The 15,383-nt window shown below is 43.8% G+C and overlaps 1 protein-coding gene and 1 long non-coding RNA gene across 2 annotated transcripts in view; one reads left to right on the forward strand and one right to left on the reverse strand.

Moving 5' to 3' along the window:
* Positions 1–18: 18 nt before the first annotated feature.
* Positions 19–14,975, reverse strand: fbxw8 (F-box and WD repeat domain containing 8). Its single transcript, XM_027010637.2, has 11 exons — positions 14,456–14,975; positions 14,250–14,354; positions 13,948–14,112; positions 13,647–13,735; positions 13,146–13,303; positions 12,811–13,007; positions 12,166–12,408; positions 4,191–4,318; positions 1,819–1,992; positions 1,143–1,259; positions 19–723 (listed from the first exon to the last, which is right to left on the reverse strand). Exons 1-11 carry the CDS (start codon positions 14,870–14,872, stop codon positions 555–557), a joined length of 1,962 nt encoding a protein of 653 aa, XP_026866438.2. The 5' UTR covers positions 14,873–14,975; the 3' UTR covers positions 19–554.
* A 377-nt stretch (positions 14,976–15,352) lies between these two features.
* LOC113577780 overlaps positions 15,353–15,383 on the forward strand; it is a 2,031-nt gene continuing 2,000 nt past the window's right edge. Inside the window, exon 1 of the long non-coding RNA XR_003410672.2 lies at positions 15,353–15,383. This exon is cut by the window's right edge and continues 356 nt beyond it. This is a non-coding gene — a long non-coding RNA (uncharacterized LOC113577780).

Below are 15,383 nucleotides of genomic sequence, written 5' to 3' on the forward strand. Positions count from 1 at the left end.
AGAACAGACTCCCACACCTCTCATGTACTCTCATGTTGGCCAGTGGACAACAAACAACCTTCCCCAGAGCTGCAGGACATGTTATAACTACACAAGAGCATTATCAAAATAAACACTTAACACTCCTGCCTTTTAGATTTGTAAAAAGACATTTCACTAAATTCTATTTTTCTTTCCAGTGAAATCATATGTACATGCCATTGAATGAACATTTACATGTTGCAATAATAAAGCTCTTGAATACAAATAGATGTAATTGGAAACCTTTTAGCAATTAGTCTGATACTTAGAAAAAGTAAACCAGTAAATTGCATAAAACAATTCAAAGATCGCAATGTCCTGTGAGGGGCTAGAGTCAATTCAAAAATAAAATCAATATCTAATCAACTGAAAAATATGCCAGATATGCATTTTAAAAGCCTCAAGAGATCCTTTCATGTGCAGTGCTGCCACCAAGTTAATTTGGGGCCCACTGTGCAGTTCCTTTTATAGTAGCGTAAGCAGCTCCCACTCAGTGTCACTGACTCTGTGTGCTTGTCCCGATACATTGTAGGTCAGAGGCCAGAGGTCTGGGGCTCGGTGAGCGCGTCGTAAGGGACAGCCAGGCCGATATTGTAGTTATAACCGCTCGTCTCGGAGTAGCTGGACCTACAGATGGGCAGAACGCGATCCTGGGCAGACGAGTCTGCAGAGAAATCATAGAAGCAGATCGCCCCCCGGTGTCTAGAAAAAGAACAGCAATGCAGAGTGATGAGCGTCGGAGCTATGGGAGCTTTTCGAGGAAAAGTCTACGGATGCTCCATAATGTCTGCATAAATCTGAATGCTGGGTAGATTTTGCTTTAGGACAGCAGAAACGCAATCACCTCAACTGGCAACTGTCTAATGGAATCAGGTGTGCTGGATTTCATCTGGGGAAAAAAAAAATCTCCTGTACTTGACACATTTCTGTCCTAATTCCTGGACGAAGTCCAATTACATTATGCAAAACAATGCCTGCTGTTCTGGAACCATTAGCATGTGCAGAATATTCTTCTAAAGGAAGTGTGCGGAGCGTGGCGCCAACCCCCCGCCGGGATGCTCAGACAGCAGCACGAGCTGCAGCTGCTTGCCATGCCCAAACTGCCAACCTCTCCTCAGTACCTGCGGTGAGCAGTGAGGTCGTCATCGGTGATGCAGGCACCACGCGGGCTCTTCTCATCAGGGATGTTGGCCGTCACCAGGGAGCTGGCGTCGAACCGCACGTGACGGACAGGGTGCCTGCCACACACACACACACACACACACAGGCGTGCACACATCAGACCCGCATCATGCAGCACCAGGCTTCTGATCAACAGCCAAATCCAAGCACAGTCGGCATATTCAGCGCTGACTGAGGTAACAAATGCGGTACTGAGTGAGGTAACCACATGACTCCTTCCCAATAACAGCTAGATGGGTTGTGGTAACTGGCTTTATTTTGTCATACTAACCACAATCACACACACACCCCACCCCCAGCTCCACCATCACCCCACTGCTCGTCAAAGCCAAAGCCTAACACATGCCATTTGCCTTGAGGGACCCCTGAAGGTCTAACATATGCCCTTCCCCGATGTGATGCCAAGAGCCGCATCAAGCCACTGCCCATGTCTGTCGCGGAGCGAGACGTGAGCGCTAACTAGTCCGTTTTATTTGTGCGTTTTTCACAGTCCCCACGTTGCTCCATAATGTCAAGGGCAACAAAGCGCCGCTTGCTGGCTCGATTCATTCTTTGGTCTTCGGCTATAAAGAATTTCGTGTTAGATCGGGTTGGCTTGTTAGAGGAGTCTCTCACCTGTTGTGCATTTCCCAGAGCTTCGCCCCCATCCTCATTTCCCACACACTGACCAATCCCTCGCCACCGCCGCTTACGATCTTCCAGTCATCCGCCTGCACCGTGGTTACTCCCAGGTGATGGGCATACAGGGAGACCACTGAGGTGCCAGAACGCAGGTCAAACACTCGGACCCTGAGAACGGGTAAACAAAAGCACCAGAGAATATTAGAGATGGACGGATGTCAAATGTAATTTTATTTTTCACTATAATTTCATTTCCAACTTAGTTCATTTCTAACCTTCATAGCAACTAATAAGCCACCCCCTCCGGGTCTGCAACCAGCGATGTACGGCTTTGTGATGATCAAACATTGGCGGAGAGTCCGAAGAAAACATAGTAAGTGGCCAAAAAAAAAAAAAAAGGCACAAAGGATTTTGAAACCATCTGTGCCGCTGTTTCTTAATAGTATTGAAGGCAGCCAAGAGATGACTGCATGTGGTCGTGTTCCTAATCACCAAAATCTAATTATGCTTAGACAGGGAAGGGCTTCATTCGATTTTTAAAGATACAAAGTTATTCATGCATAGCTAAGTAGATTTAAATGCACTAGATTCCAAACAATGTGTGGACATGGTTTTGTGGGATTCTGTCTAAATTCATTGAGATGCTCTCTCTTGCAAAGGCATGGAACACAGTTACTGGCAGCTTCTAACTATCATTAATCTCATGTTGGAACATGAGATCATTTCCATGGGCTGTCAAGGAACACATTTCTTTCAATTAATCAGAAATATGGTTTTCCAGAAGTTCCTGTGCCAACAACTCGGACCAAAAACAACATAACACACTAACAACCATGTATGGAGATTAGGAGCTCAGGGATGATGTTCACCCATGTGCTACATTATTCCTGCAAAGAGCGTAGAGAGCAGCATTCCCTGTTTATTCTCTGTCTCAGTCCTTCTGCCAGCAGAGAATCTAAAACACAACACCTCTCTCTCTCCATTGAACACAGAGTCTTCCTTTTTAGTCAGATTTGAGGCTGATTACAATCCCTCTCTCTCTCTCTCCCTCTCTCTCTTCCTCCCTCCCTCCCTCTCTCTCTCTCTCTCTCTCTCCCTCCCTCCCTCCCTCTCTCCGATTAATTGGAGAGAAGGAAAGGGAGACATTAGGGCCTGGCCTTTGGCCACTCTAATGGCCACTCAGACCTACTCCTTCCTTTTTCCCCGTGTGGATTTGGGGATTCGCCCAGAGACAATTCAGACAAGTCCGACGCGACTCCTCCGCATTGGCACTCAAGAGAAGCGTTTTGTTTCGCCGTGCTATCACAGAGACAGACAAAAGGTAAGAGTCTCCTCCTCTTTCACCAGCACAGATGGGTGTGGGGGGGCAGTAAGGATGGGGCGCTTAAAAAGAGGCCACAGCTGGGCCCTGCGACACAAGGCCCTCACTCTTGGCTGTCTACTTAGTGCCCGAGTGAAAACCCAGCAGGAGTTTATCTACAAAGGCCCCGCCAATGCATTTCCTCGCTTGCCAAATATTGCTCCCACTGTCAGCCACAAGTGTGACTGAAAGGCTCTCTATTTGGCAGAGTAACACTTACTCTAAGAGGCAGGCTGCAGATGTGTAAAGGGTCCGCGTTTTGGACGCAGGACAGATGAACAGCCTCTCCTCTCCAGCCGTGGCTCTTTGGCTACTGAATCAATGCCCCCAGGTGATGAGGTGCAGATAATAACACCTTCTCTTTCACTGGAGGGCTCTCCCTGCACTCTGCCTCCTCTATGATAAGTAGCTGTGCCTTTTTAAGCTTTTTTTCTGCGGAGTGATTCGAAAAGACTACAAAGAGTCAAAATGGAAGCTCTTCAAGGTCTTGAACTGAGGGATTTAAAAAATATTTAACTGTATATTTACATACACACACACTATATATATATATATATATATATATATATATATATATATATATATATATATATATATATATACACACACATATACACACACACATACACACACACACTTACAAATTTATATGTATTTAGATAACATTAAATTTAGATTTATATGTCTTCTATCAATCCATTTCCACTTCTGTGCAAGACAGCTTCATATCAATCTACATGTCAATAGCAGAGAACAGCAAACAATGATATAAGAAACACAATAAATTCAACTTGGCATAATTGATTAAGGGTATTATGATAGATAATCTATATTGTAATAAAAGGTAAGAGCCTCCTCCTGTTTCCTTAAACTTGCCTTTTTTGAGACTCGCACACTAGAGGTTTGTATGCTGCCAGACAGATGACGGAAGTGTGTCTGCTGTGTGGGAGAGCGAGTGAGAGACATTATTTGTGTCGTGTGTAATGTGTGTGTGTGTGTGTTTTACCGTCTGTCTTTGTTCCCACACACCAGCAGGTGTGGAGGGGCATCTCTCAGGTTGATGCAGGTGAAGTCTCCCGGCGAGTTCCCCAACCCCAGCTCAGCCTGGCGAGTCTCAAGGCTGTACACCTGAACCTGAAGACAGGGAGGGACAGCCTGTGAGAAATATCTCTCGCACACTCAGGGAAAGAAAAAGAACAAGAGAAAAAGACAAAGATTGCGACAGAAAGAGTGTGAGAAAGTTAGGGTGCAAGGGAGAGAAAGAGGAGAGAAAGAGTGAGAGAGAGCAGGAGAAAGAGAGAGATGTTAAAGTGGAGACACACACTCTGGCATTGGCAGCCCTCCAACGCCAACACCTGCTCCTGCTCCACCATCTCCACACTTATGTCCAACGCTGACAATTGACGTGTCTCTCTCAACAGAGACCTGAACTCCACTTACACATTCTAGATTTGCAACCCAATGACTTTCAAACTTTCAAAGTAAGTAGTAAAAAAAATACTAAATAAAAAATCAGCAACACCACTTTTCCATCCATATGACATCTGGACAGGCTGGCCAATGAGCTCAGTCAAACCCCCATTCAAACTCAACCACTACAACTAATAAAGCTCCAACCAACTCCACCCATTACTATTAATCAATCCTGTACAAACCTCACCCGTTACTTCTGAAGGTGGTCAGACAAACCCCGCCCATTAAACATAACAGTGCTAGGGCAAACCCCATTCCTTGCAACTCACTGAAAGTAATCCAGTCCTCCAGCAGTGCACACAGCAGTGACATCATTCTCACAGCCTTAGACCTGTAGCTAGACAACATACATTTGCAGGTGTGTGGTTTGCAATCATTTGGGTCCGAGTTATGTAGTTCTTAGTTGTATTAGCAACATTATTTGGTGTCACTCATTAGGAAAACCAAATGCATTAGCAAAATTATCAGAGAAAGAGAAGAAAACCCTCACTGCGTTTGTCATTTTAAAAGGACTTTAGTCAACAGCAAAACAAGGTAATTGTATTTCTGCTGGTTATACCTTTAGATTTTCCATATATGTTCAATATTAAACTTTATTGGGTAGTGGTAGATAAGTGGTTAAGGTACTTGTAATCGGAAGGTTGCTGGTTCAAGCCCCACCACTGCCAAGCTGCCACTGTTGGGCCCCTGAGCAAAGCCCTTAACCCTCAAGTTGTACTCAGTCATAATTGTAAGTCGCTTTGGATAAAAGTGTCAGCTAAATGCCATAAATGTAAATTATTGTATTTCACTGTGATGCCGTCCAGCCAGCGCTTCAGAAACATATGACGGCAGACTACAAATACTTTGCAGCAAGACAGGCGCAAGCCTCTGTGTTGCTATGGCACGTGAACTAAATGAGAACTAGCTGACTGACACTGGGCAGCTAACTGCCAAAAAAAAGCCTTTAAAAAAGAAATGTAATTTTTAAAAATGTTAATATGGTCCATTTAATATAACAAACCTGCTGCTGTCAGCCAGTTTCAATGCCCTGTAAAGCAGTCTTCAGTGGCTGCTAAGTAATTGGCAAATCGGTGGTTGCAGCCACCATCTAAACACTTTGCAGAGGAAAAGAGAAGAGAGTGGACAAATTGGACATGAATAACTGAAGCGGCAGATAAAGAAATCAAACAAAAGAGTGGGGAAGAGCGGGACAGGCATGATGTAAGGTCTGAGAGGGTGCCAGCCGTGCAGTGGCAGCGGCCCTGGCCAGACGCTCTTAATTGTGATCTGCGCTCCAGCAAGCCAAAAACCTCAGACAGGATGTGAAAATTACCGCCCACTGGATTTTGTCCTTGTGAGGAAAAAAGAAAGAGAAACCAGCTTACTCTGTTTGGCACACAAACAGATAACAACAGAAACATACAGCGCATTTAAAAGACAGCGGGCGGCCGAAGCGCTGTATAGTTTGATCAGCTGAATAATGTATAGATATCCAAGATATCTAAAAGCAGCTACTAGCAAAGACTCAAAAGTGCACAATAAACTCCACTAATCTGAGTAGGAGCATACGCTGGGAGAATAAACTAATCAAACCGAGAAACAATAGAGAACACGGAGCAACTGATGATGGGCCAGAACGAACCCGAGACAAAACAGCAGATTGTAAGCATGATCTTTAAAAGGACTCAGATGCCTGAGAATGTAAACAGGCTAAGAAACGCTTTACAGCACAGAAACTACAGTTTTACTGAGTATTAAAATAGTAAGCAGAAATGAGATGAACTGTTTTTGTTCAAAACTGTTCAATAGCTCAGCAGATGTGACAACATGTATTTATTTTGAATACATTTTGTTGTATTAAATAAAACAAAATGAAACATGTTCCCGCTCTGCTTAATTTGATAGCCAACACAGATCAGTGCATCTATAGGCTGCGTTATTAACGGACAGATCAGTACATCTATAGGCTGCATCATCGACGCACAGATGCTCACCATAGGTCTGTGATGGCATGTAATTTTTTTTTAATAAAGTAATAAAATTACTTTTTCATGTCATCTTTCGGTCATTAATGTGCCTGCAATGGCTTTCATTTCTTTAAAAATAACCAAAAAAAAAAAAAAATCAGTTTAAAACTCTTAACCAAAAAATAGCTAGTTAAGCATGTTATACAGCAATATTTGCACTGGATAATAAAAGATCCTCCATGGCCTTGCATTGACAATTCCTAAATACTTTCTAAATATTTATGATTAATAAAAGGAATTTTAAGTGGCATATTTGTTCCGCTATTATTCCATTACGTTTCCTCGTTTTTGGGCGCTGGTCGTGGTGTCATTTCATTCTCAGTATCGAGATATTTAAGCAGCCATATCAAAGTCAGTTTTGGTAATGTGACAAAACTAACTGGTAGCCAGTACAGGTGCAGGCAAGAACTGCAGTATTCGATGAGAGGTGAGCTGAGGGCATGAATGACCATTCCTGGTTCACTAAAAGACAGGATGTGTGAGTTTTGTGATATTTTTGAGTTAAAAGAATCTACCTCTCACAACTGTGTTTTTCAAGAGTGGAATCAAAAATAAGAGATTTTTTTGCATGTGCGCCAATGTCCAGGAAGAATAGAGTAAGCAATTTAAGTTTGATAGATGGATGCATAAATAATTAAACAGCTTCGTTAATAAGCAATCTCGATTATTTATTTATTCCCTGAAAAAAAGGCAGAGGTATGAGCCGTGTTTTCAAAGCATTTATTCATTTAGCAATATTGCCTTGTGTCATTGTAATTAATTTGCTTTGGAGACACGGCTTTAAATGTATAATAAGCTCAGCGGTCACTGCTCCTGTCTTTTGCCTCTTTCTTGAGAGTCTGACAGGGGTTCTGAGGAGGAAACCGAGGGAACCGGTAATGAGCTTTAGCCCAGATCCCAGGAGGCACGGCTCAAAATCTCTCCGTTTCAGCACCTAAAGGTGCAATGCGGCACAGCGTTTTCACCAGACAGACTGTCTGCTAAATGTGAAAGTGGCACCTCTGGGTGTGCCAGCGTGAGCTGTGCGCTGTGCGCGCGTGTGGCACGCACGTGCGCACGCGCGCGCACACACACGCGCACACACACACACACACACCAAACCTCCAGTCCAGCTGAAAGCCAAAGATGATAAGAAAAAAAGAAGGTTTAAAAAAATAAAAATAAAAATCCTCCAGACAGGCAAGAACACCTGCCAGGAGACACAGAGACAAAGGACAAAACAAACTAAAACACACATCCAAACCTCAAAAGAATCACAAGATTACTTGCGCTCTACTAAATTAACAACACCCTCGCCCCCCAAAAAAACCCAAATTGATACGTGTTAGCAGACGCCCTGATGAAGGCACGCATAACGGCGCAGAGACGTGAAGCGCCGCGGCTCTCCTTCCCCACAGCCGCATGAACTCTGGATGCCGTCTTCCTTTCCTTAACAAGTTTTAATGAGGCATATGCCTGCTCATTAAGGAAGACAGAAACACCTCGGAATTACCAGTGTGTGTGCTGGCAACTCTGACTTCCCCCTCGCAGTATGAGCGCGCCGTCAACGCGAGGCGACGCCGACAGACATGACAACGGCACGCAGGCAGAAACGGCGCTAATCATGAATTGGCAAAACGGAGCGATCTGCGGAACAGCAAGAGAAAGGTTAGCGCGGGGGGCCGATGCCGATTTAAAAGAGCGACGACGACACTGTACCGTGAAGTTCAGGTGCATCTAGAAAGATGGGAGTTCCGGTCAAATCTGATTCAGGTACCACGGGGCCTCGAGTGGGCGTGTAGAGTTAAGTCCACGTAATTGGATTGCGCAACATTTTTGTGAAAGGAGAGAAAATGGGAAGTTTGAGTGACAGTGCAATCCCTCGCTGTCGTGTTGCAGCTAGTTGTGTCGACGGGCAGGAACCTGAAGCCCTGTTACCTTCCACCCTGCTCGCTCTCTGGAACAGTGATTTCAACCCGTCTTCAATATTTACGCTTTTAATATTGAGGTGTCTCTGTAAGGAGAAGTTACAAAATGTATGAAGATCCAGATCAATTCAAAAGTATCTGGACAATCGGATTTTTTGGGGGGGGGGGGTAAATATTCGGTGACCCAATCGTAGGCCCTCTTGTACATAGTAACCCCATTTCAGTGGACCATAATCTTTAATAAACTGACAGGTTTAGTGCTTGATTGTATCAGATTCTTAATATCTTCACTTATGGGGCTCTTTCAGGTAGTAATGAAAACTTCCACTGGGAGCTAGACATGTTTAGGTCACTATGTTTAACAGACAGAACCAGGAGCAGTTCTCTTTCCACTCCTTCACACCTTCATTGTTCCATCACATTGGTACTGGGTAATCTGTAGTCTCATCTGCTCATAAGACTGTACAAGGAACCAAAGAGTTTCCAGTGTACCTTTAAATAAACTGTGATATGGAGGTCATGCAGGGTGCATTGCTGTCTTCATAGTGCTCTTTGACACATCTACTTTATCAAGTGTGTTCTTGAATTGTTTATAAAATGGTTTTCTTGCTGACTGAAAGCATTAATTTAGCTAATCACTCCAGGGGTCTTTCATAGTAAGGCAATTTCTTTGCTAATACACTGCCTGGCCAAAAAAAAAAAGGTCACACACTCTTAATATTTCGTTAGACTGCCTTTAGCTTTGATTACGGCACGCATTAGCTGTGGCATAATTTCCACAAGCTTCTGCAATGTCACAACATTTATTTCTATCCAGAGTTGCATTAATTTTTTCCCCCAAGATCTTGTATTGATGATGGGAGATTTGGACCACTGTGCAAAGTCTTCTCCAGCACATCCCAAAGATTCTCAATGGGGTTCAGGTCTGGACTCTGTGGTGGCCAATCCATGTGTGAAAATGATGTCTCATGCTCCCTGAACCACTCTTTCACAATTTGAGCCTGATGAATCCTGGGAATGTCATCTTGGAATATGCCCGGGCCATCAGGGAAGAAAAAATCCGTTGATGGAATAACCTGGTCGTTCAGTATATTCAGGTAGTCAGCTGACCTCATTCTTTTGGCACATAATGTTGCTGAACCGAGATCTGACTAACTGCAGCAACCCCAGATCATAGTACTACCCCCACTGGTAGGCACTAGGCATGATGGGTGCCTCACCGCCTCTCTTCTTATCCTGATGCGCCCATCACTCTGGAACAGGGTAAATGTGGACTCATCAGACCACATGACCTTCCTCCATTGCTCCAGAGTCCAATCTTTATGCTCCCTAGCAAATTGAAGCCATTTTTGTCGGTTAGCCTCACTGACAAGTGGTTTTCTTAAGGCTGGCTACACAGCTGTTTAGTCCCAATCCCATGGGTTCTCTTCACATTGTGCGTGTGGAAATGCTCTTACTTTCACTATTAAACATATCCCTCAGTTTTACTGTTGTTTTTCTATGATTTGATATCACCACACGTTTAAGTGATCGCCGATCGCGATCATTCAAGATTTTTTTTCCGACCACATTCCTTCCTCTAAGATGATGTTTCCCCACTGTCCTTCCACTTTTTAATAATGCGTTGGACAGTTCTTAACCTGATTTCAGTAGTTTCAGCAATCTCCTTAGATGTTTTCTCTGCTTAATGCATGCCAATAATTTGACCTTTCTGAAACAGATTAACATCTTTTCCACGACCACAGGATGCGTCTTTCGACTTGGTTGTTTAACAAATGAGAAGTTACTCACTGCATCAGTTAGGGTTAAATAACTTGTTGCCAGCTGAAACATAATCACCCATGTAGTAATTATCCAATGGGAGGATCTTGCATATTTGCTTAGTTAAATCCAGGTGGTGACCTTTTTTTTGGCCAGGCAGTGTATAAGTTCATCAGTATGTACTCCAATTCTTACATCTTAATCTACCAGTGCATTCTGGCACAGTTATTGCTTTGGCTCCAGTTGATGCATTCTGATTTGCCCGTCTTGTGACTGCCTGCCTTGTGAGCTCCCACTTTGCTAATGCTGACACTTCTTTGATCATTGTGTTGACAGAAAACATCAGGATAGTGACCACATGTAAATGTCACCTATAAAGTCAAGCCATTAACACAGTGGCACAAAGCTGTACAGGAACCAGCTATGCAGCCAGCTGAACAACGAGTTAAGGTCCCCCGCAATCTACAGACTGTGATTCCAGTACAGATGCAAATCACACTCTGTACTTCAACCTCAGTCACGTTTCATTTCAAATCCAGTGTGATGAAGCATAGATCCAAAACTCCCAAGAGCTGTGCCACCAATAAATTATCTACTTTTTCACATTACAGAAATACTTATCTATGTATAGGACTGGTTGAAGAAGACACCGCAAGAAAAGGCTTTAAAAGACACCGCTCTCCGTTTCAGTGAGCGAGACAAGGCAAAATGGATGAGGGCTACATACCCCCCCTCCATCCCCACCCCCATCACAGCCAGCAAGAACGCGACAGTGAGAAATTGCCCCGTCATTCAAACTTGCGCCACTCTGTCCTCCGTGCCTCTGCTGCCCGTCGCACTAATGAGAGCGCTTAAATGGTGGTGATGTCAGCGGAGGACCGGTGCCAAGCTGTCGTCTAATACAGAGGGGCACCATCTGTACACATCCATCACCCACTCATCTAATTACTATCAACAGTCGCCCTGCTATTCTCTTCACCAGGCGTACTGCTCGGTCCTCCGAGACGTACACTTGAGCTCAGGCACTGATCCCCAAACATTTTTGCTGGTATTTTTAAAAGCTAGATAAAAACACACTGGGGATTTTCTTAGTGGAAAGGTCCCTGGTGAATTAAATGGGTTTATTTTAAGCAGTACACACCACGAATGTGAACAACACAAATGCCATGATGACAACGTTACTTAAGTGCAGTCTCAAAGCCCAAAGTCTCAAATGTGTCTTGTTCTTGCATGCAATAAGTAAAGCTTTCTGTTGCTGTAGCTAAAACTAAAAACAAACAGACGCCTCAGAGGAGAAGCATCGTGGACCAAAGTTTGGGCTAATTGGGTAAAAGTTCCTATAAGAGAGGCCAAATCTCACAGAACATCAAACTGTTTATTTATGGCATCCTGGGAATGCATATATACACACCTGCACTGCACAATAAACCTACTCTAATATGGCTATACACACAGACAGAAGAATCTTAGCTCTGCAAAACAACTGAATTCAGAATTATCACTGACGCACTAAACATACACACAATTCTAGAATGTAAATTCATCTGGAAAAAAAATATATATATATTTTTAGTTAAAACTAAACACCTTCTGTTTCTTGGATGCGATCTATTAGACAACGAGCCGTCCAGCTCATTTCATGGATCCTATTGGCCGTTTAATATCAGTATGTAAATGATCATCTAGGAAAACGTACAAGAGAATATAAGAAAAAAAATCTTGACCAAAGCCCCCCATAAACACTACAACACAGAAAGGCTACATGGCACTAGCCCTGTCTGTGTGGTTCTGCCAATGAAGAGCACCACTGTGTGCGTGTATGCCAACCCACCTTGTTGCCCCCATCATTCATGCCCCAGCCGCTGCTCTTGACACCCAGGGCGGCCCTGCAGGCCATCACGTCCAGGCACGTGACAGGGTGGCCGTACACAGAGTGCAGCAACCTGGCTCCTTCATCTTCTTCCTCTTCTTCTATTCCGCTCCGACTCGAATCCAGGAGATAAACGCTCTCCCCAGCCCACACCGAAACCAGTGGCAACTCACGCTTCCCTGGGACCACCAACACCCCATCCACCTAACAGGTGGAAATAACTAAATGTAACTGAACAGTGTATTGACTAAATCAATTGCTCTAAATAGTATTAGCTTTAAATTAATTAAATAAATAAATTGATTTAATTAACATTAAATCAAATATCATTTTATTTAAAAATTTTAATTAAATTACAATGTATTGTTTGTCATCTTTTTAGTAATTGAAATTAATTTACACTCGCGCTAAAAGCTAGGCTAAATTTATAAAAAGACCATCCAGTTCCTTAGAATTCAATTTCACTAAAAGCAGTAGAAAACATTACACTGCTCAGTTCCCCAAAAAGATCCCCTCTTTTAAGAACTGGGTAGGGTAGCGATTTCTGCTGCTTTGAGTTTCTTTATTTCTTGGTGCCACTATGGACTCCTCAGGGAAGACACTTACAGGTTTAGCTAGACGGGTGAGGCACCTTGTCCTCCAGTAACCCTGATCATCTGGGGAATCCACTCGCACTTCTGACCCAGATGCGGAGGCTAAGACTGGGCCGTCAGCACCGAGGTCTAGGGCACAGACCCGCTGGAGGTGCTGATAATGATGAACAGCTTCGAGGCCAGATTCCGTGCTCCAAACATCCACGCAGCCTACACACCCAGACCAGGGCCAGATACATGCAAACATCCAGACATGCTTCGATCAAGTAAACTCGTAAACTGACGAGAGTAATAAATCAATAATTGCGAATATTTAGTAAATACAGTACAAAAAAAAATGCCTTTCACCGTTCTCATATGCTGCGCAGGCCACTGCCTCAATGACTCGTACAAAACTGACATGAGGTGGTGGGCTCTCATCTCTGATGGTGTGGGCAGGTCGTAGGTATGAAGCACCTGAGTCCCAATGGAGTGTGTCCCACAGTCGCACGTCACCTGAGGTATAGCTAGAGAGAAAAAGCATTCTGCTTTCAGTACTGGGGGAAGCTTCCACACACTGATCTCAACTCTCCATTGTTAAAGTGTTTTCAAATGATAATAGTTACAATAGCCGCAAAGAACCTCCAGGCAGCAGATTTTCATTCTTATCCGTTAAGGTACAACGACCCCAGTAAAGTTCATTACAAACTATTGTGGGCCTGTGCTACAGTTTTGCTTCACGTACCTGTGAGCACAGTGATTTTAAAAAAATAATAAATTGCAGTTCAGAGGGTTTGATTACAGGAAGCACATGCAAAACAGGTTTCCACTTTACTCACATGCATGTCCAGTGTATGTTATAATGCTTACCCAGCAATAACGAGTCTATCGCAGGAGTTGACATCACACAGCACTTTTCCTAACTCATACTGCAGATGGCTAATTGACCCAACTCTATTCTGTAGGGAACAGAATGGACAGACAGACAGCAATATATAGTGTTCCTGCAAACATTGCTTATTTAAGTAAATGGACTGTCGACTTTAGTTGAAACAAAAACTCTTACTGGCTTGACAACTCACGCTCATGGCGAAATCTGTCGGATCCGATCAGCTGCTCTGCAGTAGTGAGGTATTTTGGGGGATATGATATAGCTGTTTTTGCCACTTACCTTCCAGTTGTATTTTACTATCTTCTCTGTGGTGCAGCAGTCTCTGAGGGTGCTCTTCCAGCAGGGGGAGTCAGAGACACTCGCCCCGCTATAATGCCCGTCTTTCAGGCACAGTCTGTACCACAGGACCTCGTCCTCTGCCAACACTCTCCAAGACTTACTCACCTGCGACAGAGAAGAGAAAACAGTAGCCACTAACATTTTACACACGCATACTTTAACTTCACTTTTCAGCAGCAGAGTTACAGATTAGCAACTGAAGGTGATCTTGTCAGTCAAAAAAACAACTGTCCCTAACTTACTTGAGCACATCGTCCTAGATCACGTTTACTCAGGAACTGGAAAATCTTCAGCGCTAGTTCGTAGGGCAACTCCACATCAAAGAAAGGGATGTCATTGATTTCATTCTAAACAGGTTAAAATGACGCGTCAATGTTCAAATTTGACACACGTTTATTTATTTATGTATTGTTAAAAGCATGGAAACTAAGTCGTAACCTAGCTTTACCAAATCCTGAATAAACTGGTCGATCAGCTTAACACCCGGGCTGATTATTCTCCGAGGCGCTGCGCCGTTAGACTCGTCCTCCTCGCAGTGGAGTCTCCGCTTCCGACGCGCCCTCTCCTCCTCGATTCTGTCCAGTAAGGGACTCGTCCTTCCACCCAGCAAACCCGCTGCGATGGACACGTACTGCGGTTGGTCCTTCACACTGTCCCGAATGTGTTTCTTTCCAGAGACAACATTACGACCACATATTTGTTGGTCATTCGCATTCGTTATGTTGGAATGCCCGAAATACCCACATTTGTTGTTCTTTTTTAGCTGAGCGCCGACGTCACTAGAAACATTGCGGTGCTGCTCAGTCTTTTTTTCTAACTCCTCTTTCCACTGTTCTCGAAAGGCCAAAAGCTCGTCCTCCTCCATCGAAATTAAATAGCTTTCATTATTTGTTTTTCTGATCGAAGTCTAACGGCGGTCCTTCAACTGTATCTTTTGTGGTGTCCATCAAAACATACCTAGGTCCTACCGCCAATACGACTCGTCTGGATTAAGCATTTTAGTTTAAATGGTTCCGCGTGGCGCACAACAACATCACCAAAACAGTGTTTACTGTGTAGGCAACGCTTTTGTCTTCTCTTCAGACGATAGCGTCACCAGTGTCGTTATGCACGTATCTGATTTACAATTAAATTTCAATGCAATTTTCGTTCTATGTGCTTTAATCACACATTTCAAGATGGGGATGATTTGCTCAGGAACGGCCCGTCCTCGACGCTGTGGGTATGACAAAAGGCAGATTAGAGTGAGGGGACTTCAAGAGTTAACGATTACCGCTCTCTTTTGGGAGTAGATGATGTAAACCCTAAACCATGTGACACTTTAATAAATAATACAGCAGACAGAAACAAACACACTGTTCCGTCGCCACGCAGAC

This window comes from Electrophorus electricus, chromosome 9 (assembly GCF_013358815.1).
Source record: "Electrophorus electricus isolate fEleEle1 chromosome 9, fEleEle1.pri, whole genome shotgun sequence".
Taxonomy (NCBI): Eukaryota; Metazoa; Chordata; class Actinopteri; order Gymnotiformes; family Gymnotidae; genus Electrophorus; species Electrophorus electricus.